This window comes from Zootoca vivipara, chromosome 3 (genome assembly GCF_963506605.1).
Source record: "Zootoca vivipara chromosome 3, rZooViv1.1, whole genome shotgun sequence".
NCBI lineage: Eukaryota > Metazoa > Chordata > Lepidosauria > Squamata > Lacertidae > Zootoca > Zootoca vivipara.
In genome coordinates, this window is record NC_083278.1 from 71,300,638 (window position 1) to 71,325,113 (window position 24,476).

General features: G+C 41.5%; 1 protein-coding gene across 1 annotated transcript in view; it reads left to right on the forward strand.

The window, feature by feature from the left end:
* The window catches only part of SMOC2 (SPARC related modular calcium binding 2), a 148,695-nt gene that overhangs the window by 47,088 nt on the left and 77,131 nt on the right, over positions 1-24,476 (forward strand). Inside the window, exons 2-4 of the mRNA XM_035108528.2 lie at positions 5,277-5,448; positions 22,095-22,201; positions 22,959-23,058. Of these exons, the coding sequence (XP_034964419.1) occupies positions 5,277-5,448; positions 22,095-22,201; positions 22,959-23,058 (379 nt within the window). The remainder of the gene's footprint in view (positions 1-5,276; positions 5,449-22,094; positions 22,202-22,958; positions 23,059-24,476) is intronic.

Consider the following 24,476-nt stretch of genomic DNA (forward strand, 5'->3'; position numbering starts at 1 on the left):
TTGTGAATTCCAAGAAGACACGAGGAGGACTGAGCGTGCTAGGCATCCACAAAATGCTGAGTGTCTCTTAGGGGAAAAGCTTGAGAGGGGACATGGAAGGGGCTATCATGGAAACGGCCAGAGCTAGCTGGATGGAACCCCAAACAGCAGCACTCCACACAACAACATATTAAAACAATATGTAAAATACGTTGACAGCATAGCTTTTTCCAGAACCCAATCTATACTTAAAATAATGTAGGATCCTACTCATGGCCCTATCAGGAAAATTTGTTTAACAGCCAGATCCTATAAAATGTTTCCATGTGTGCATGCTGTAACGAGGCCTTTAAAAAGCGAACCAGTGAGGGTAAAAAGATACAGTACATGTGAGTGGGATTTCCCCCCCCCTAAAGAATAACACATGGTCGTTTTACAGACCAAAATCTTGCCATATAATTCTTTTCTGCTTCAGAAATATAAAAGATTTGAGCCCTTTAAAAAGCAAACTTTTTTTTAAAGTGTAACAACCCAATCTGATCCTGTTGTGATAGAATAACTCCGAAGAGTTATTGTGTGGATTAGGATAAAAAGCTTTAAAGGACTCAATTATACTAGTGAAGTGTAACAGGGCTGCAGATGTGTGTAAATAGAAGCAGAAGGGCCACTTTTCTAATGGTAACTAGGGGCTTGTCAAGATTGATGGGCTGGAGAGGAAGAGGGGTTCAGACCTTTGCAAATAATAATAATAATAATAATAATAATAATAATAATAATAATAATAATAATATATTTATACCCCACCCATCTGGCTGGGTTTCCCCAGCCACTCTGGGCGGCTTCCAACAGAAAAATGAAGTAAAATAATCTATTGCACATTAAAAGCCTCCCTAAACAGGGCTGCCTTCAGATGTCTTCTAAAAGTCAGATAGTTGTTTATTTCCTTGACATTTGATGGGAGGCTATCACCCCAGGCAGAGCAAGGGGAAGGGCTACACCAGCTTTTCCAAACCTTTCCTTGTTTTTCATTTCCTCAAAGTAATCATGGCCTCTAGGAATGCTGCCCCGTCCTATCCAAAAAGCTACATTTAGTTGGGGAAGGTTTCGGTGGTCTTCACTGGCTCCTGCTCTGTCACCCAAATCAAATCTTCCTTGTGGTTCGAGTGTGTGTGGAGAAAATTTGTCAGAAAAATACAGTATTCTCTTCCCCTTCCCTTGGAACTGCCTTCAGGAAAGGCATTTGTAGTGCCTTTATATTGCAGAGGACAGTCCACTCTTTAAAGGACTGTGTGGTCTAAAAAAAGTAAAGGACCCATGACAGATAAGTCCAGTTGCAGACGACTTTGGGGTTGTGGCTCTCATCTTGCTTTAAAGGCTGAGGGAGCAGGCGCTTGTCCGCAGACACCTTTTCCGGGTCATGTGGCCAGCATGACTAAGCTGCTTCTGGTGCAATGGAACACCGAAACCAGAGCAGCGCACGGAAACGCCGTTTACCTTCCCACCGCAGCAGTACCTATTTATCTACTTGCACTTGCATGCTTTCGAACTGCTAGGTTGGCAGGAGCTGGGACCGAGCAACGGGAGCTCATCCTGTTGCAGGGATTCAAACTGCCAACCTTCTGATCAGCAAGTCCAAGAGGCTCAGCGGTTTAGTCTTGTTTAAAGGTAAGGAACCTTGAGAAGGAAGAGTTGCCCATCATTAACGAGTGGCTGGCGTAGTGGGGCAGTGCCATGGAGCTATCCTTCCCAACACTAGTTTCATGGACACTTACTGGGATGAGATGGAGATGGAGCAGGTCAGCGGCAAGTTCAGGGTTGTGTGGGTGTGCTTGCAGGAGTGCCACACTGGCTCTGCCGGTACATGCACACAGTCCCAACCAAGCTGTCACCCTGCTCCGTCATGGCAAAAAGCTGTGACACCACTGTTAGAAGGACATCTCTACCGTACCGCGCCACCTTGCTGGCTGCTCCTGATCAGCAGTTAGCACCTGTTACCTGTTAAACAATAGTTTAATAAAAACAACCCTGCACCTTGAATTGTAATTCCTGGAAGGGAACAGAAAGCTAATGCAGACATTGGTGCATTGGGATAATGTATTCCTCTGTCAGATGAAACTCTGCAACAGTCTTCAGGAGGCAACCACACATGGAGAGGATTTCTGCCTTGAGGAAATAAAGGCATATATCATGGTTGCCAGATCCTCATCTCTTCATATGAAGTTGGTGGATCTCTGGGAGCAGATTAACAAATTAAGTTTAAAAAGTAATTTTGCTATAATGTGTCATTTTTCATTTGGCACATCTGGATGGTGGGGTCAGAAGCCTTCAAAACAACTTGCCAATAGACAAACGAAAACTCATTTTTCAATAAACATTCACTGTATGAAATGATGGTGATATAATTGGTATTGTAATTATATGGTGTGTGCTTCTTGTTGTTTTTAGCTATTTTGGACTGAGAATGAAAGCATAGGGTCAATGGAGTAGCTGTTCAGGTGTGTATCAAGGAGCAGGCACTGCTTTCAGACTTCTTGAAATTGCCCCAAGCCAGTTCCATTAGCTTGGGTCCAGTTTGTAAATCTTAATGTCAGCTCTGCACTAAATGTTTAACTTGGAAAAACCGGGCTGAACAGTACTGGAGTAGAGATTATTTGTTTTTGCAAAATATTGTTGAGTCACACTAGGATGCAGGCAGGCTATGTCTGGAGTTTAGATGTTTTCATGCAGGCACCAAAATATTTTGTAACCAAATCATTAGTACATGTCTGGAACAGGATTATAACCAGGAAGCATTGGCTTTGAAAGGAAGCAGGGGATGGAGCCAGCACTGAAATTAATGACAAAGAGATTTTCACTCTAAATAAGGCTGATCGGGTTTCTAATCCCCTTTACAGCAATTTTCTTCTTCCTATGAAGTACTTTGATGAAACCAGGGACTGCGTGTATTTTATTGTTAGAAATAAATCATAACAAATTGTGCCTGGACTTGGTTGCAAACCATTATTTTCTGGTAGCCAGATATGAAGTCACCAGTTCCACCATGATACCGCATGGAAGATTAACTTCTAGATCACTGTTTCGTCTCTGGTGGGTCTCAGTGCCACAGCCTGCCCATTTCATCCTCACTTATCTGTTGTGCCTTCCAGCTACCTTTTGGTTGGCCAAATGCTAGCCCCAGCATCTCCTTGCATGCTGAGTACAGGTGGATGGAAAACAGAGAAATGTGAAAAGAAGGTCTCCCTCCTCTCAGGGAAAAGGGCTAGAGGAGGTGCTGGAGGTTAATAGAAAGTGAGATAAAAGGTGGTGGTGGTGGTGAATAGAAGTAATAGTAATAAAAAGATGAGCTGGGAACAGAAATGAGAGTGCTTTTCAGATTTGGCCCAGTATTATGTCCGGCTGTTCTCAAAAAAGTTTTTATGTGTTAGGCACATCTAGGTTCCTTTCTGAAATGACCACCTTTTATCATGAGTTTTTGCATTGCCATTTCCCAAAGAACATCCATATTTACTTCTATCACTTTATAAGTGCTATGAAGAAGGGAGGGACCCACAACAAAGGTGAAAATGCAATTGAAGGCTGTGATGTTGCTAAAGAGAAGAAGACCTCTGAATGAAGTTCAGCTCAAAGATACTGGAGTTTGGCAGGTGGATGTTGGGTTTTGTTTTGTTTTTGGTGAACGTTCTGGTCCCATTATGCACTGGCAAAACGTGAAGTCTTTTGTAAGCACTCAAAATGATTGTCCCTCTCTCCCTAAATAGAATTGTTTCCTCCCCCGAACTGAAGGACAGCTTATGGGACAACATAATGGATTGGAAAGTTATCCCCTTTGGGAATCTTTATGCACCAAGTTTTGTCTGTGGATGGGCAATTTCCTTCTTCCTCTGTGACCAGCATCTCAATAATATTTCCCACCATGAATTGTCCTTCAAGTCACCCCTTATGCAAACCAGTGGAGGCATCTTCTCCACCTGAAGGGTTACACCTGGGCTGTAATATGTCAGCAGTAATTAGGAAGAGTATACATGCTCTAGGTCAGGCATCCCCAAACTTCAGCCCTCCAGATGTTTTGGACTACAATTCCCATCATCCCTGACCACTGGTCCTGTTAGCTAGGGATCATGGGGGTTGTAGGCCAAAACACCTGTAGGGCCGCAGTTTGGGGATGCCTGCTCTAGGTGGTGCAACACTTTAACTGGGGAAGCTTACAAAGTTGAGCACCCCTACATTGAACTATCACTCCATCCCTAGTTGCCCAGTATTGTATTCAACTTGAAGTTGAGCCTCAGACAATCCATGGTGGTGCTCAAAAAGTGCTAAACAAAGTAGAAAGTGTCAAAAAAGAATGTTCTTACTGTTTGTTACTGTTCCTTTATATTTTTAAACTTGTGCTAGGATTCCAAGGATATGAATATTGTGTCAATAATGAATTCTGTGATTTTTGTTGCACCATTTACAGAAAATTATAATGATCATGTCTTACTGTAAGGCTTTTATATTTGCTTATAATAAAGTGTGATGAAATGCAAGGAGAACACAGATGAAGCTCAGAAATTAAGTGGATTTATTACAGATGCACATTCTTTTTTATTTTTAAAAAATGCACACAAGGAGTTAGATATAATTCACAGACTCCATATGCTTACTTTGGAAAACACTCACATTTAACAAAAATCTGGTGACTGCTTGCCATAGATGGCAATGATTAAGTCTCCTGCTTTTATGCCAGTCCCTCAAGAGTATTTCTGCACTGGCGTCAATTCATAACTTCAGAAATTCCAATGCTCCAGTTCATTGTCATTATTAATGTGTCTATAAAATACTTAAAAGGGTACCAGGCACTGCACATAATAAAAAGGAAACTAATCTATGTCAAGAGGATCATGATCTAAAAGCTGAAATAGAATTGTGACATAGCAGTCTTAATCTAAGTAGGAAAGCGACCCCAGAGGGCTGTTTCACCTGCATCGCTTCTGCAGAGAGGCAGGACTTGCAGAGATACCCACCTGCCCCATGACTAGACTAGGGGAGAAAGGCCATGGTTCTGTGGCCTGTTTCTGAACCCCTAACTCAGAGCAGTCCGGCTGGTGCTGGGATTCTCACCAGGCTCACCATTGTGCAGTGCTAATTTGCTGTTTTCTCTCCTTGAAAAAATAAATTCACAACCAGGATTTGTGTTTTTGGGGGGAGTGGAGGTGGTGAGGTAGAGATCAGATGGCTGCATGACAGGCAAAATATTATTGGAGAGTATTAATGCTTGATCAGATTTCAGCCTCTTACACCACTTTGTTTTGTTAAAGTTTTTAAGAGTGGAGCAAGACAAGGACAAAGAATGCAGCCTGGAATGCACGGGGTCCCCCCAAAAGTCGCTGTGCGCTTCTGATGGAAGGACTTTCCTGTCCCGGTGTGAATTCCAACGGGCAAAATGCAAAGATCCTCAACTAGAAATCTCCCACAAGGGCAACTGCAAAGGTAATAAATCTCTTTCTCTTTCTATGGGCATAACAAAGCCTGTTATGAATTAATGCTTTAAGCACACTCCTTAATGTGTCTTCACTTAAAAAGAAGTGGAACCTATCATGAAATGTTGCAGTGCTGAGTGCTCCTCTTTGGGGCATTCTGTTCCATTCTTCACCCCCCAAGTTCTCAACCTCCTGCCCCTCCCTCCCCCAAAAGGAGTCAGCCAATATTTCATGGCCATTGAGCTTGACTACTGCATCTTAAATGGTTTGTGTGTCGAACTACTTGCATATCAGTGGAAGTATTTAAAACAGCACCATATCTATAATTTCTCTTCAATATCCTTGCTCAGGGTCCCCCAGTCCTGCTGATTCTTCCATCTCAGGCATTGCTGGTGCTGTTTTGGCTTCATAAGGGCCAGCTCTCAGAGAGCTGAGATTGCCGTTAGTGTATATGGACACTGTTGTTGTTGTTTAGTCATTTAGTCATGTCCGACTCTTCGTGACCCCAGGCTCTCGTGTCTTCCACTGCCTCCCGCAGTTTGGTCAGACTCATGTTGGTGGCTTCGAGAACACTGTCCACTGTAAGGTCCTTCAAATATTTGCTGACCCTGAATACACACATCCTGAGTAGGATCTGCCAAAAGCACTGAGCCCATACAGTCCAAATTTACCAAGCTGCTGCCATGTTTTAAGAGTATTCTCACTCCAGATAACCTTGTCCATCTGTACAAACCTGCCGAGTGATGAGTAGAACACACATTCATTTAAAATCACATATCAGAGAACATGTGGCAAATTAGTTCTACAGGCTGTGGTGTGGGATGGGATAGTGTGATTAGACTGAGAAGATATTAACACTATACACCCTAATGGCTGGTGTTGAAGAACATGTTGTTGGATGTGATTCAGTGCTTGTACATCAGTTCCAATGACTTCAATCAGCAGCTGTTCTACACTGCAGCCCTTTAATGTTGTTGAGGTATTGCTGGAATATACTGTAGTTCCAACATATACTCACTATGGCACTATATCATCCAGAAATGCATTCCTCCCTGGTCAAACTTTTCCCACTGACTTATAAGAAGATGTCAGTCGGACTTCCATCTGAGAAGACATGTCTAGGATATTGCACTGTTGGAAAGGTCCGATGAAATGTTCATTAAAAGTGTTCATTCAGATCCTGAATGATTAATAGTCTTCTGTTCACCAGGGCTTGGAGATTAGTAATTAATAGCCTCTTAATGAATGATTTTCTTGTAGTACTATTTTTTATAATTAAAAAGTGTTATTTCTCTATAAAAATGAGAAGAAAAACACGAGAAGAAACCAGTGATCAGAGACTTCCATCATTGTGAAAACAAAAACTGACATTTGGGCAATTAAAAGTAGTTGTTCATGTACTGATCCCATAGTTGGAATCAACAAGAAGCAATAAAACAAGCAGGCCATTCAAACAGGCCTTTTAATTAATTAAATTAATTAATTAAAGTCGCAAGAGTGCTGAAAAGCCTCATTAGTGCTTTGACCAACCACACTGGATAGATTAGTGCTCCAATTATGTTTTATGTTTTATTGCTGGGGTGGGGGGAAATCACCTCATAGTAGGTATGAGGAAAAATATCAGAAGACAACACAGAAAATACTGGACTGCAACAATTTGGCAACAGCATAGATTCCCCATAAAATATGAGTGAATGAAGAATAGTAATTCTATAGAAAGGCACTAGAGCAGGCTTCCTCAACCTCGGCCCTCCAGATGTTTTGAGACTACAATTCCCATCATCCCTGACCACTGGTCCTGCTAGCTAGGGATCATGGGAGCTGTAGGCGAAAAACATATGGAGGGCCAAGGTTGAGGAAGCCTGCACTAGAGTGAAAGCAGATTAAATGATATGACTACTGCATCTTAAACTGGTTTCTGTGCTGAACTTTTTTTCAGATCAGTGAAGGGGATTGAAACAGCACTATATCTATCATTTCTCGTCAACATCCCATCCTCTACCCACCCTACTATCTTACCTCTTCCCTGCCCAGTTCTGATATTCAGTGTTCTGCTTTTCATTTCTGATTAATCTGAAAGTCATTTGGGCTAATTGGTGCAGAACTATTCAGGTTTTTGTGTTGCCAGCTTGAGGGAAAAAATCTTGATACGCTTCCCAGCTTAAATGCAGGGTTTGATTTTCAGCACAATGCTATCCTTCTTTATGCATAAATACCGATGATCACAAAAGGTTTACCTTTGCTCACTCTCTATCCAAAACAAGAGACCACACAGAGACATCCTCCAGGAGACAATTTTCCACGCCATGCATTCCTCATCTCTGTTAGCTCCAAAAAGCTCCTAAAGCACCAAGAATTCGTTATAGAGACGTTCTGTCTCATCCCTGTTCAGTCCTAAATGAAACAATTTGCTTGTTCTCTTAGTCTCTTTAATAATGCTCTGTTGTGTTGTCTAATTGGCTCTACCTCCATATTTGTTCAAGGGTGACAAAGAAAACTTAATTGAGTTTTGAAATCCAAGCTCCTGTTATATCTGTTGACAACACAAAGGAGACTTTTTAATACACTGGAAATTCTGTAGACCACAATGTACTTGTGGGATTCTTCCTGCTCCTAGAATACAAAGTTAAATAGAAAGTCAGCAAAAGAAGAAAGGTAGTCAAATCATAGTACTAAGGAATTTTTTATTTGCTAGTTGCACTGACTTTTCTCCTGCTGTTTCCCCAAGGAGCTGAAAGCCAGACCTAAGTGCAATTAATTCATTAAAGGTAAAGGTAATGAAGGTAATTAAAGGTAATTAAAGGTAAAGGTCATGAAACTCCTGACCGTTGGGTCCAGTCGCGACCAACTCTGGGGTTGCAGTGCTCATCTCGCATTATTGGCCGAGGGAGCCGGCGTACAGCTTCCAGGTCATGTGGCCAGCATGACAAAGCCGCTTCTGGCGAACCAGAGCAGCACACGGAAACACTGTTTACCTTCCCACTGTAGTGGTACCTATTTATCTACTTGCACTTTGACGTGCTTTCAAACTGCTAGGTTGGCAGGAGCTCACCCCATCGCAGGGATTCGAACCGCCAACCTTCTAATCGGCAAGCCCTAGGCTCTGTGGTTTAACCCACAGCACCACCTGCTATTAATTCATTAATAGTGGTTTAATTGTAGTATTCAGAGCCTTCTGTGGAAAGGAAGCATGCATATGGTTCATATAGCCCATCCAGGCAGTATACAGGGCCAGACTGTGTTAGCTTCAGCAGCAGAGTTGCATCAAGTGCCTTCAGATCATTCTTGGAGTCTCTTGGTTTTAAAATCATAGTTCACAAGGCAAAGATGAAAGCAGTTTAGAGTAATAATAATAATAATAATAATAATAATTTATTATTTATACCCCACCCATCTGGCTGGGTCTCCCCAGCCACTCTGGGCAGCTTCCAACAAAATATTAAAATGCAATAGTCCGTCAAACATTAAGAGCTTCCCTAAACAGGGCTGCCTTCAGATGTCTTCTAAAAGTCTGGTACTGGTAGTTGTTTTTCTCTTTGACCTCTGATGGGAGGGCGTTCTACAGGGCGGGTGCCGCTACCGAGAAGGCCCTCTGCCTGGTTCCCTGTAACTTGGCTTCTTGCAGCGAGGGAACCACCAGAAGGCCCTTGGCACTGGACCTCAGTGTCCGGGCAGAATGATGGGAGTGGAGACGCTCCTTCATGTATACTGTGCCGAGGCCATTTAGGGCTTTAAAGGTCAACACCAACACTTTGAATTGTGCTTGGAAACTTACTGGGAGCCAATGTAGGTCTTTCAAGATTGGGGTTATGTGGTCTCGGCGGCTGCTCCCAGTCACCAGTCTATCTGCCGCATTCTGGATTAGTTGTAGTTTCCGGGTCACCTTCAAAGGTAGGCCCACATAGAGCGCATTGCAGTAGTCCAAGCGAGAGATAACCAGAGCATGCACCATTCTGGCTAGACATTCCATGGGCAGATAGGGTCTCAGCCTGCGTACCAGATGGAGCTGATAAACAGCTGCCCTGGACACAGAAGGTAGGCCCTCCAGAAGATGTTGTTAATGCTGCAACTCCCATGAACCTCAGTCAGCATGGCTAATGATCATAGATGATGGGAGTTGGAATCCCAACACCATCTAGAGAACCACAGATTCCCCACCCCGGTTGAGAGCATTGAGCCTGGTTTTGAAGCTCCTTCACTGTGATCAATCCAAATGGATCTTTCCTTTCCAGAATTTGGGTTTGGGTTTTCAGGAAGCATGTTACAGTGGAAGCATAACTGTTCCATGACATCACCTTGAGGTTTGACTGGCATGAACATAGCCATCTGCATGTGCCAGCTGAAGACCAGATGAAAATTCTTTTGGCAAGCCTTCTAATGCTGCGGGATGCCTAGATCCCAGGAACTGACAGGCTGCTTTTATTTTTATGAGAACTGTTATTTTATTGTCATAATTTTTTTATACTTTTATGCAGCTGCTGTTGTAACCCGCCATGGGATTTTAGGATGAAGGGCGGACCATAAGATTTTAAAATAAATAACTAGACAACTTTTTTCTGGGTCCCCCTCCCTTCCATTTGGCATGCATTGTGGCCCTCACAGGCACACACAAAGCACAATAACAGAGTTTTGTTGAGGGTTTTCTCAGATTCTGCCTTTTCTTTCAGCATGGAAAAGGTAGTCTTCTTCCAAACCCTGAGTAAGCATAGGACACGGACTCTGTTTCAAAGTAATAATTCAATATATGCAATGAGGTCAAAATCATAAAAATATGGCACCCCACCCCCAAAAAATATGAGCATTAGATGCAAAAGCCAGCATTTCAGAGTTACCCAAGATTTCAGAGTTTCTGCTCTGTTTTCCATATTTAGCTAAAATCTGTCAGAGAGCGTTTAGGTTTAGTGATGCCTGCCACAAAGCAATGGGTGGTTCGTAAAGGCCAAGGGAGTCCCAGGCAGCTCTGTGATTCTTTTGTTTTCTTCAGAATATTTATTCCCTTAACCACCAGATGACTAGAATGTCAGATACAGTTCCAGGAAGGGAAATTACTTCTGTTCTTTTTGTTAATTATATTCTTTAAGAAGAAGAAGGTGTGGGTGTGTATATTTGAATAGAATTCCACAAGGTTATGAGGGAAGTGTTATTAAGGCCTGGGTAATAACCAAAAACAATGAAAATTATTTGCAGGATATCTTTGTTCTTTCTATGTTTCTCAGACCAACCGCTCCTAGCAGATGACCGTAATGGAGAGCTTTCAATAACTATCCTTAAAAAAATTATACAATCAGGGAGCATTAAAGGGTTTCGCAGAAAGTGTTCCTAGCACAACCCCCCTCCCTGAAAAAAAAAAGATTCAGACTAAAACTAGAAAAAACTTGCTCTTTGATTATCCTAAATTATTATTAGTTTTCTCCCTAATATTTTCCTCTTTGGGGGATGATTTCACTTCCTCGCAAGCCTGGAACCAGATGTCACAGTACTAGAGACTTCCCCAGAATGCACTTTCTAGTCTAATTTTGTAGATCTAAGGAGTGTAGAGACCAAATTTTCAATTGATACGAAATACATTGAAAAACTAAATGAAACAACTCCCAGCAGTGTTTGATTTATAACATAGAACACAACAACTTTATAACATGATCACAGGACATCCAGAAAGTGTAAAACAATGCAGCTTCATAAGAAAAAGAATCATTCCTAAAATAGAATGTTGATTGTCCTTGAATTTTCCCACCACACTTGCCATCCTCTCCTGCCACATCAGTGTGGTCTGCCACACTCTTTGACAACCACTGGATTAATCCATAAAGTAAGGAATAGGGATGGGAGCAGTTTTTATTCTCAGTTTCTCATTCCTCCCCCCCCCCAAGATCTTAAATTCAGTCCTCTAGATTTTTGCAGCAATTAGTGATTCATTTTATAAAATTAAACTAAACCTTGTGAAAATTCACCAGCATTGTGAATGTCTCTTAATGAATAATAATAATAATAATAATAATAATAATAATAATAATAATAAATTTTTATTTATACCCCGCCCTCCCCAGTCAAAAACCGGGCTCAGGGCGGCTGACACCAACAGAACCACAATAAAACATAAAAACAATTAATTAAAATACAGATTAAAATACAGTATTAAAATTTAAAGTGCAGCCTCATTTCAAGTAGGCCATAAGTGGCTGACACCAACAGAACCACAATAAAACATAAAAACAATTAGTTAAAATACAGATTAAAATACAGTATATACAATGTGTTCATTCAGAGACATATGGCGTTTTGACTAATGTACATATTTATGCAAGCAATTTCCTCCAATTGGATGCATTTCTGTAAGCTATCTTCACTACTCACTTCATTTTAATGTAAACTTCCCCCTGATATATGCCTTTTTATAAACATTGGTTGGCTGGAGAACTACATTGAAAAATTCAGTTAAGTGTGAATTTTGAAGGATAGCTTTGTTTCGGTTTGCAGATAGTGTCAAAAAGTGCAAATTTAATAAATGCAGCTTTAAATAGGAACTGAATCAAATTTCTTCTCCAGCCCTAGTGAGGAGTCTGTTGCTGAAGCCTCCCCTGCTTCTAACTCCATTTCTTCACATTGTGAAGTTTATGGAAAGGGCTGTGATCGGTAGAGAAAGCTGGCAGAGAGCTCTCTCAAGCTTTTTTTAAAAAAATTTTTAAGGCTCTCGGATAACTCTTGGTAAGATCCCAATATTTCTCCAAAAGTTTTCTGGGAAAGCTTGGAAAAACCTTGCTAATTATGAGGTTAGCCGGAGAGAACTTGAAAACCACAGATGGTGCCTAACAAGTCCTTATTTCTAGGTTGCTGCTCATCCACTATATCCCACCAGTTCTTTCTGTGTCCATTATATTATAATTAATTAACTTTTATTTCATTTTTACAGCCATTGACTTCTCTTTTCAAAGCATTGGGATAGTTGTGCAGTGATAATGTGCTCAGAGACTAGAGTGGAAGGCACCTCATAGAATTTGGCATGTGGGTTGTATGAATAAATAAACCACATCTAGATCTGGCCATATATTTTCCCCAAATGTCTCCAGCTGTTGGAAGCTGATGCCAACATATAGCAGTTAGCCTTTAGTTTAATTTTATTTATTTATTTATTTTACTTTCAGATTTATAAACCATTTCACAGCCAAAATCTGCTGAAGTGGTATACAATAAGATAAAAATAAGATCAATACAAAAAAAATGAACTCATAAACAAAAAACAATAAAATCGTTTCAATGACTGGACAGGGAATATTGCATAGAATGGATGGGTTACATTTCAGGGATAGCCTTCTCATACAAAAATGTCTCCAGTTGCTGCTATCAAGGTTCAAGGCACTTGACTAATATCAGGTGGTGGTTGAGCCACCTGCCTCTCTAGTATTTACCTCCATTTTGGCAGCTATCTAATAATAATGAAGGGTAGCCAACAAGGTGCCCCCTAGACATTGTGGACTACAAGGCTCATGCATCTCTGCCAATATGGGCAATGGTCATGGATGATGGAAATTTGACTTTAGCTGTGCACACCTGTTGTTGTTCAACTCCCATCAGCCCTAGCCAGCATGGCCAATGGTCAGTGATTATTGGAACTGTAGTCCAATGGCGTTGTGGGTTAAACCACAGAGCCTAGGGCTTGCTGATCAGAAGGTCACCGGTTCGAATCCCTGCGACGGGGTGAGCTCCCGTTGCTCGGTCCCAGCTCCTGCCAACCTAGCAGTTTGAAAGCACAGCGGGAAGGTAAACGGCATTTCTGTGTGCTGCTCTGGTTCGCCAGAAGCGGCTTTGTCATGCTGGCCACATGACCCAGAAGCTGTACGCTGGCTCCCTCGGCCAATAACGCGAGATGAGCACCTCAACCCCAGAGTCGCTTTACCTTTTAGTCCAACACCATCTGAGGGGCCACATGTGCTCCATACCTTCTGTACAATTTTATTGTGGAATCAAGAGAAGAATTAGATTGTTTTCTGTAGCATTCTGTATATGCAAGCAAGAGGCCCATTTTTTTTCTCCAGGGTCTCACAACTGTTAACTGTTAATTGAGGTGGAGGGTTTTAGTGCTTGAGTGGCATCTCTTCACCTCGCACCTCAGCATCTTCAAACCCCAAGTCTGCAATCGCTGCCAGCTTACTGTGTCTTGTCTCAGTGTGTGCAATATCTATAACAGACGTGTCTAGTGGAGGAAAAACAGATTTCTCTTTCTGGGGCACTGTCAAGAGAACAATGTTCTGCTGCCAGCGGCTCATTTCCCAACTGAACAGATCCAGTGGGTGGATTGGAAGAAGTGGCATTTTAAGTTGGATCTATTTTACCTTTTTTTTCTCCCAAAGATATTTTGGCTTTTCTGCCCATAAATTTGTTTTTTTGGTGGTTCGGAGAGCTGAAATGCATAACAGTCTATGCCAAGTTTACTTTCAGATTCTGGACAAAAATGGAACTTTCAGCTTGGGCTTTCTGCAAGGCCAGTAAATTCCCAAGTGATGCCAACGACTACATATTTCTCGACAACTTTTCGTGTCAGGGACCAGATCTCAAAGCAGCCTTTGTTTGTCAATAATCATGGCCATAAACGTTTCCCTGTTAATTGCACTTCAGTGTTGCTTATGGACACAGAGGTGCTGAATACTACATTTAGCTCTAATGTTCTAGACTAAACGACATCTATTTATGCCTTGTTGGCTTGCTCTGTTCCAAAATAAGGAACAGCCTTTTAAAATAAAGAATAAATCTGGCAACCCTAAGGTATACCCTAACAAATATGTTCACTGTTGGCCGCTGAAAAGGGATCTTCATTGTATGCACTGGCCAACATGTTTCCGTTCTGTCCTGAAATACTATATATCTCACTGGTAAGGCAGTTTCAGTCCATTCAAGTTTTCAGTTCTCTGCAGTGGTGCTGAGGGAACTTTCACCATAACCTGAATAGTGTTTTGTAAGAAGATTAGCTACAAACAAAGGAATACTTTCACCTGCATGTATGGGAATACAGTGGTACGTTGGTTTACAAACACAATTGGTTCCGGAAGTCTGTACTTAACCTGAAGCACACTTAACCTGAAGCAAACTTTCCCATTGAAAGTAATGGAAAGTGGATTAATCCGTTCCAGACACGTCCGCGGAGTACTTAAACTGAAAATACTCAAACCAAGGCGTACTTAAACCGAGGTATGACTGTATTTGTGTGCTTGAATCAACTATTCATACAACTATACCTGAGATAGTTCCTGTTCGCAAAGGTACTTGGGTCCAAGGCCATTTTTTGTGTTTATGCCAAACTTTGAATTGGGCCTGGCATTTTCAGCACTTTCAGGACCTGTGACACTTGCAACCAAACCATTGCAATCTTCAGAATACTGGAAGGAATTTTTTGTTTGTTTGTTTCGACGACAGCAGACCAACATGGCTACTTATCTGTAACTAAATCTTCAGAATAGTTGCAGATTCTAAACTAGTTTCAAAGGCAGCCCCATGTAGACCCCACTGCAGTTTTCCAGGTGGGAGATGTCTAGAGCTCAGAGAAATGGGGCCCAGCTACCCAGGGCAAGGAATGGCTATAGCTAGCAAACTAGCCTAAGCTGGGCATAAGCACTGCTAGCCACAGAAGCCAATTGGAACTTCAGGAACAGATTGGAATCCAAGGGAACTTCTGGGCCATGAACTGGTTCCTTCAGGGGCAGTGCAGCCTGTCCTAGAACAAGTGGTACACTTGAGTCCCAGACACAGCATACCCGCCCACAGCACCACCATCTTATCAGGATTCAGCCTCTGTTTATTGGCCTCCATCAAGCCTCACACTACTTCCAGGCACCAGTCCCAACACCTGCACGGACTCTCTTGTTTCAGATGGAATTATGACCCCATCACAAAGTAGAGAGGAATAAACAGGAGAAACTGTGGCTTTCAAGCAGAATTGGAACAGCAACAGTCAAACCTCACCAGAATTTACGCTGGTGCCGAAAGAAGGCGAAAAATATTTTCTCATCGGGCAAGATTCCAGTAGAGCATTCCTTATTTAAATATCTAAATTGCTGAGTGGCTGCAAATGGGAATTGCTCAGAGGTAGGCTCTGTTTAGGTGCCAATGGAAGAACACTCCAGCTTAGATAACTTTGTCTCTTTGCGGAGATCCAGATTGCAGCATTTTGCTTTTTTTAAAAGAGGTAGAAATGGTCTGTTGCTTCTGGCACTATACACCAGCCCTTCTGTGTATGCATGTGTGTGGAAATGCTGTACTTTTATGTGAGTGCTGAACACCCCTAGTTTTAATATATGAACGTTTTGGGGTTGTATGTTTGTTTCAAAATAGCACCTGAAAGTCTGAGATCAAACTTAACCTCTCTGTAGATGTATAGCTGTAGATGTATAACTCATTAGGAGTTTCCTTGCATGTTCAGTGAGTACATGAAAGGGGTGTGTGATTGTTCCCGCTGAGCATGACACCCCAGCTGGTGGCCATTATTTCATTTTTAGTGAGAGAAGGCCTTACTCAGATACAGAAGACACATACTTCCATCTCTGCTCATGTCAAAGGCATGAGGCATGGATGGGTGAATTTGTCCATTTCATTTCCTCTCATTCAGTTTTTCATTTCTCCAAGTCCAGTTCTTCACATTTACACACCAGTTGCTTGCTTGCTGTCATTAAAATAAAATCCTCATTAAAATTGATCAGTGCAAATTTTCCCTAACAGACACATTTTGGTATGCAATTGTGCTTAATGTACATATTTTTGTGAAGTAATTTCCTGTGATATGATGAGTTTTTGCAAGTTATTTTTGTTATTATATGCATCTTTATGCATAATTTACCCCATTGCCTGCCTTTTGTGCACACATTACTTGACCAAAAAAAAAACCAGCATTGCAAAATTCAGAAAAGTGCACATTTTCATATTATGGCTATATTTTAATCTGCATAATGTTTCAGAAAGTGTGAATATGGCAGGTTCATATTGAAATGCAAACTGAATCAAATTTATTTCCCATCCGTGGAAGAGGGGGTGTTGCTAGTGGGTGCACCTGCATTTGGAAATGGCTAAGAGGCAAAATCCTATTTCCTCCTCATGTTCAGTGAAGACATCAGGGGGTCCATTTGAACACCTCTATGAATGTGTCTCTTGCTCAGTTTCTCATTGAGAAAATCAATTCAATTGTATTGCTTAAAACCACCAATCACCATAATACAAAGTAAAATGAGGGAGGCAGGAAGGAGAGAATAAACACAACAAAAGCCAATAGTCATCACAATTTAAATCAACAAAACAGGGGGAGGAATATATACAGCAGAACAAGTTTCGTGAAAAATAAAACAGAATTCAGTGTAATCAATATGAAATGACTAAATAAAAGCTAGCAGTTGACTAGCAAAAGTCCGGCTCGGCCAGTAATCTGCTGAGGTTCTGTTTTTAATTTTAGTTTGCAGGTAACTTTGGGTCAGTATGAAACATGCAAAAATAAAATTGAGATAGCTGAAACAATCAACCAAGCTTTTATATTAATATATTATACTTTGCAAAATTTGGCTCATCCCTTGGCTCGTGCCATTTAAAATTGGCTACTCTTCTCAGTATCTTAATATCCCTATTAAAAAGCAGGAAGTCTGTGTTTTGACACATTGAGGAATAGGTAAAGAATTTCAACAGTTCAGCGAACTATTTCTCACTAATGTCAGCTAACAAGTGAACCGGTGTACTTCTCTTATATTTTAAATCCACTAAGGCAAGCTGCCCCACCCCAAAGACCTGACTTTTTGGGCGAACAACATATGTGGATGGTGAAATATACTTTGAAGAACAGACCACTGGATGCTGAAATGTTGGTGCTGTCATTTATGGATCAGCTTGTCGCATCCTTCACATTTTGCAACTGCCTGTCTTTTAAAATATGGAAATGGCTCAGCAGTGTGGGGAGCATCTCCAGCAAATTATCTATTATTATTGCATTTATACCTCACCTTTACTCAAGGGACCATTTAGCCATGATGACTTATTGGAACTGGATGGCCACAGGTTCCCCATCCCTGGTTTAACTGGTATAAAACCAACTTAAAGCTTGTGCGGATGCTTCCACAAGATGTCACTGAAATTCGGCATTCTGAAAAATGGGGGGGGGGAGAGAAGCCAGAAAACGGAAACATCCATATAAAGTGGGTGTGGGTGCAGAGGGAAATCTTAGAAGTTTCCAAATTGTGTGACTTAATATTAGTCCCATCTATTCAAATCTTTACAGATTTAAGAAAACCTCTACATTTGGTTCAAGAACAGCTAAGCGTCTGTGGCTTGCCCTTAGGGTATATTTTATTTCAAACATTTTACTTTAATCACTTTCTAAGTAGTCTTTTCTCAGTGATAAGTATTATTTTGATCTGTCGAGTAGGAATTTCTGTTTATAAAATAAAAAGATAGATAACTGCAGAAATTAGTATAATATATTGTACATGAATACTCACTGGCCTAGAGAAAACAGGGTAAGCTTGCTTTGTCCCATTTAAATGGGGCCTGGCCTGTATGGAATTTTCTTGCTGAGGGGAAAAAAATACTCATCTTTGAAACAAGTCCATTTGTAAAAATATGTATTTTCACCTTTGCCATTCAATGAGATACCTAGGATTAAATGCACAAATCGAACCAGACTGTGACAGCAACAACAACAACAACAACAACTTATTATTATTCATACCCCGCCCATCTGGCTGGGTTTCCCCAGTCATTCTGGGCGGCTCCCAACAGAATATTAAAAACATGATAAAACATCAAACGTTTAAAACTTCCCTAAACAGGGCTGCCTTCAGATGTCTTCTAAAAGTCAGATACTTCTTTATTTCCTTGACACCTGTCGGGACGGCATTCCACAGGGCGGGCGCCACTACCAAGAAGGCCCTCTGCCTGGTTCCCTGCAACCTCACTTCTCGCACTGAGGGAACCGCCAGAAGGCCCGCGGCACTGGACCTCACTGTAAAGCTAAGGCATATGATATCGCTCATGGATGGCTCATAAAGAGGACAAGACGTGGAACTTTCCACATAACTAAATGTGAGGAAATCTGAGGAACCTTTAATAAACATCTGCACTTGAAAACCAGTGCCCTAAACCATGAATGGGAAAGTTGTGGCCCTCTAGATGTTGTTGGACCCCAACTCTCATCATCCCCAGGTTGCATGGCCAATGGTCACAGATGGTGGGGACTGCTGTATGACAGCATCTGGGGGGGGGCACGGGTTCTCCACCCCTGCCCTAAACAGCCAGAAGAGCAACATGGTAACATTGCTTGTCTTGAGGTAGAAACATGCACTTCAGCTCCATGACAATAGGAGGCAGCTTCCTGTGCTTGAATAATTCCAGAAACGTTAGCAGGTGTCCTTTTCCATCAGATTTAACTTTATGTAAGCTCCTAGAATATTGGATAGACTACAAAGAAGGATGTTTCAGTCAGGAGAAATCTATAGGAATTCATCTCTCTAGCACCCTTCAGTGATAATTCCTATGTAAGAACTGATTTATAATACTATCAGCCTCGTATGAGAGAGCTTGGATGAAATCCTTCACACATTCTTTAGGAGAATAGGTGCAATCCATCTCAGTGGGGCTTGCTCCTGACAAAGTGCGTTGAGGATTGGAACTCTCGCGTCCTGGAATTTAGATCACTTTTCCTTTTGCCATTTAAACCACATGCTGCACTGAAAATGAAGACAGAAGTCCACCAAAGGAGAGATTTATTTTCAGCCGAAACACTCTCTCCATTAAAACCACATGCTAGTAAGTAGTGTATAAGCATGAGCAAACTTATAAGCTTGGGATAAGGCGTATGGTATGAAAGCTGGGCAAAGCAGTTGTATTTTATTCTTACTTTTAAAAACATTGGCAGTTGACTACCACAGCAGAACCCAACTACAGCAAGAGCCTTTGGTGTGAATTTAAGAAACTGGCCTTTATAGGGGGGGGGGGGGAGTTTCTCATGGCACCTTAAAGATGGATGGATTTATTGTGGCAGATGCTTTGATGGACCAGGGCCCACTTCATCAGATGCCTCAGATATGAGGGATTTTTCCTTCCCAAAACCAAAATGTACTTCTAATGAGAGTAGGAAGTTTCGCGCTTTGGAAAGCGGAAATTTGTCATTAAATGTTGTCCAAATTGAAACTGAACTTTAAAAAATTCCCCCAGAGTGTTGCAGTCTCAAGCAAAGGAGTGATAAGTCTTTGAACTTCCATATATGCAGTGCTTTTTTCTGTGGGAATGCAGGGGTACACATACCCCTCAACATTTTGTGAATCTTTGTACTTTTGTCCATTTACTGTATTTATTTTTCCCAATTTGAGCTATAAAATGGTGGTTTTCTTGACATACCTGCCAAGTTGCTGTCGAAGAAATAAGGGACCGGGCCGAAAGTAGCAGACCGGAAGTAGCGCTGCCGCCATTTTGGAACTGGGCGGAGCATGCTCAGAAGTGACTTTTGATGCTGCTTTGCCCAGTTCCAAAATAGCTGCCGCGCCAGAAGTCGCACTGCAGCCATTTTGGAACTGGGCAGAGCAGCATCAAAAGTCGCTTCTGAGCATGCTCCGCCCAGTTCCAAAATGGCCGTCGCGCCATAATAAACAGGGGGAAAACAAAAAAAATCTGTTTTTTTCAGCTAGGAACAGCTGGAAAAACGGGGATTTCCCGGGGAATACGGGAGACTTGGCAGCTATGTTTTCTTGAGTCAAAATGAGAATACCCCTAAACATTTGTTTTAGAAAAAATAGCACTGCATATATGTGTATGTAAAAAAAAAAAACCCTCCCAAATATCTTCAAAAGGACTCGTGGAGTGTGGGAAGTCCAAGAAAACTAAGTACACTTTTTATTGCAGATATTAATGTTGCAGTTTGAAGTGACTGGATGCATAGAAATTGAGTCCTTTTGGAAGAAAAACATTACCAAGGCAATAAATTTAATTAAATATTTACTTGCAGAACTATCTTCAAAAACAAAAGCATCATACAATATGCATACAGTCACTCACATGTTAGCTGCTAGAGAACAACAATTAGTTAATTATTAACACAGTTAAAAGTGAGACAGAGCCCTTCTTGTTGTACTTCAGCTTCGATGGAATATACCAGTTAAACCCTTTCACCAACACACATAGGCATTCCCATTTTAGTGTCAATTAAACCAGTTACACTCACAGTTTTAACAAAAGCAAGTAATGAAAGAAAACAGCTAGTCCTGTTGGTGGAGAATGATGGGGTAAGGATTTCAGGATAGGCTTCATTGGATTTCCAAGTAAGTTGAACTTTGAATCAAGGGGAGCAGGGAACTCATCACAGAATCAGATACTTTTTACAGCATTAATTATGTATGCTAGTTAATGAATCCATTTGATTTCTACTTGGTCTTCAAATGTGATATTTTTAATGGACTTTAATAGTGCAGTACATAATTACAGTAACAGGAATTGGCTATAGAAGTCTTTATTAAATATGATACTTGCAAAGGTGCATAGTTCCCCCCCCCCTTTGGGCAAATTCCTGTGGTCCTGGTGCTGGTAAAGCCAACTATTTTCCTGGAAGATTGGAAATACAGCTTTGTTTTTTCATGCCTAGGTCAAAATTCAGGAATTCTGCTGTCCTTCTGATGACATCATTAGGAGCACACCATTGTTGCCTAATCCTCCCCCCAATCCATGCCTAAGTACTGCCCTTTCTGATTACCATATTTCTTTGTCATTTTCCCAGTCTAGTGGCAGTTACAGAAGTAGCAACAGCAGCAGGAACGAAAGGCCACAGCCACTTTTCTCCTTTTCCTACTTTCTGGAATCTTAGTGCCTTAGTGTCTGGCATCTGGGATGAGTGGGAGGCATTTTATAGCCCCTTCTCTGGGATGAAGGGGACTGCTGCTTGATTCAATATATGCCTGAGCATTACAAGATGAACACATTTCTATTTCAAACCCCCTCCCTCCAAATGTATGAAACATGGTATGACAGGGAAATATTAACCACAAATGAGTTATGTGTTGTTGTTTTTTCAAGCAAGCTATATTTCAGAGGCATGTTTATATTTAGTAACCCCCCCCCCAAAAAAAGGCCTTCTGAAGAAGAGAAGTGTTTGGATTTGATATCCCGCTTTATCACTACCCTAAGGAGTCTCAAAGCGGCTAACAATCTCCTTTTCCCTTCCTCCCCCACAACAAACACTCTGTGAGGTGGGTGGGGCTGAGAGACTTCAGAAAGAAGTGTGACTAGCCCAAGGTCACCCAGCAGCTGCATGTGGAGGAGCGGAGATGCGAACCCGGCTTCCCAGATTACGAGTCTACTGCTCTTAACCACTACACCACACTGGCTCTCACACTTCTGGTACATTAAGGCCGATCAGACAGCATGTGTGGCTGTTGTTATTGCAAAATTGGAGCAAGGATCCATACAATTTTGCAAAGTATACTTCATGGGCATCTGGATCAGAGTCTGAGTATTCTGTTCCTTTTGGGTGTTTCCTAAATTTCCCTGGCTGAAGACTTGCTCTGAATATTCAAGGAGAAAACTGACAACTCAAAGGAAGCTGTGCAGAGCCAGCCTATGGAATCCGCATCACTCACACCTATTCTATTTTACGGTATTCTGATGTACAGAGGCACTAACACAGTATTGCTTTCCTTTCTTTAGATCTTTCAAGATGTGTGGCAGAGAGGAAGTACACTCAGGAACAAGCACGCAAAGAGTTCCAGCAAGTGTTTATTCCAGAATGCAATGATGATGGGACTTACAGCCAGGTTGGCTGAAAATTCTTGACTATTTATCTGGCATGTCTATCAATTCAGATTTATGTCTGTTGCATCTGGTTGCAGCAGCTCATTTTTCCGACTCAGAATAACTATGGGTTTGCTCTGATGTCACAGTTCATATTTTAAAACGGCTAAAAGGAATATATGTGCCTTTATAAACTTGGGAATGTCAATCCTGAACTCTTAGCTTAAGGCCGGTGAACTGTGTGACGTGTGGGTCTCACACTTGACTATAGTCAACAACATTAGGAAGCAATATTTCTTCAGCTCTTTCCTGTCCATCTGGGGAAAAGTACACGATTACACTTTGAAAGTACAGTTAAAGACTAAATGTGTCCTTGTTGATTTCCAAAGTCTGGGGTGAACATCAGATTTTGTCCCCTCTCAGCTGAGTCCCAGATTGCACCCCATGTCCTACAGGGAAAAAATGGAGGCCATTGACACTAGAGAAAAGTCTGGGTGTTAGGTCTGAAGCGGCTTAGTCATGCTGGCCACATGACCCGGAAAAACTGTCTGCGGAAGTGGACAAACGCCGGCTCCCTCGGCCTTTAAAGCGAGATGAGCGCCGCAACCCCAGAGTCGTTCACGACTGGACTTAATTGTCAGGAGTCCCTTTACCTTTAATGGTAATATAGAGGATTATAGCAGAGTATAGTAGCTAATTGATAAAACTGTTTTTAATGAAAATTTGAAACGCTAAACTGTGCATGTTCTGTTACATATACTTTGTGTTGTTTTCTGACAGGTCCAGTGCCACAGCTACACAGGCTACTGTTGGTGTGTCACTTCCAATGGTCGTCCCATCAGTGGTACAGCTGTAGCACATAAAACTCCACGTTGCCCAGGTAAAGACATATATCATGTCTAAAAGAATCTGTTCAACTTTTTATTTGACTGTTTTAATCCGCCTATAAACATATTGTTTATCGGGAAAGAAAAGATCCTACATCTGGTGCAGTAATGGAAATTTCCTACACTCACAGATAGACATTTCGGCTTTCCTGAAAAGCTCAACTAATTCTCTGCTAAGGTTGGCTTTTAAGCCTCACACTGGATTAGATGATTTTTCTTCCTTCTTGGATTCCATGTGGTTTGGTTTCCCATCATTTGAGTGGAGTTATGAACTTTGGATTTGGATGAACCTCATGTCCCAATGTAATAGCCAACAGTACTTCAAACAGCAAGCTAACTTCCTATTGAAGTTATTAAAAGAAGATTGTAGTTTCATAGATCCTCTGTGCAAAACTTAAAATGACCTCAGACTGATATGTAGGGTACGTCCACAAGCGATCAAATTCAATCCCAAATTCAACTCACCATGCAGTCCGCAGTCTTGCAAGCCAAACAGCCAATTTTCACGTTTCACCTCTAAGTCCTAAGATTCCCCAAACTTTATGGGGGCATTTAGAGATCCAACACACTGTCAAGGTTTAAGAAGGTTTAAGGTGGCCCTACAAACAAACCTGCGTGTCTTTCCGCCCACTGTCCCACCCCCCACTCTTGCCTATGGTAGCTCTTGGGGCTGGATATCTGGAAACTGGAACAATGAACATCTCTGAGTGAGAGGCATGTTCCATTGATACTGAAAGAGGTGGTGGTACATCTCTTATGGAAAAACCTATTGTTGGGTCACTTAGATTTGGATGATTATCATCCAAGCAGTTTCAAATACTGCCCCCGCCCCCAAAAAGTGGCTAGTGCCTAGTCAACTCCAGGCTTTCTTTGATTATACTGATTATCTAGATCCCTTCTAGTTTGGTTTTGGCTTTTGGGGGGGGGGCAGAAACTGCCTTTGTTGCTCTAGTAGATCACTTGCCTAGACTTGCCTTTTGATATGCAAATAAAATTGGTTTCCAGATCTTAGCCCCCGCCTCTCACAAAGAGAATAATTGCCAGATCAATGGGCTCAGGGACTGTGGGCAACAGTGATAAAAAACATATGTGGGTGAAGGGGTTCCAATAAATCCAGTGCATTTTTAAATCCTTAAGTAGGCACAATCTAGTCAAAGTTCACCCCTTTTAACTGTGGGGAGCATTGAACTTCTGAGTTAACTCAAAGCATTGAGTCTTCACAAAAAGCTCAAACTGATGGGTTTACTATTGGATGTTTTATGAGACAGAATTCAGTCTGTTTTGTATTTATATTTGGTCATTTGGTTTTGTATTTATATTTGGTTATTTGGGTGGTAGGGTGGATATATCAAATTAGTGTTGAAGCTCATCTCCCCCAGCTCCTTTTGTGTTTCTTGCACAAAACATGGAC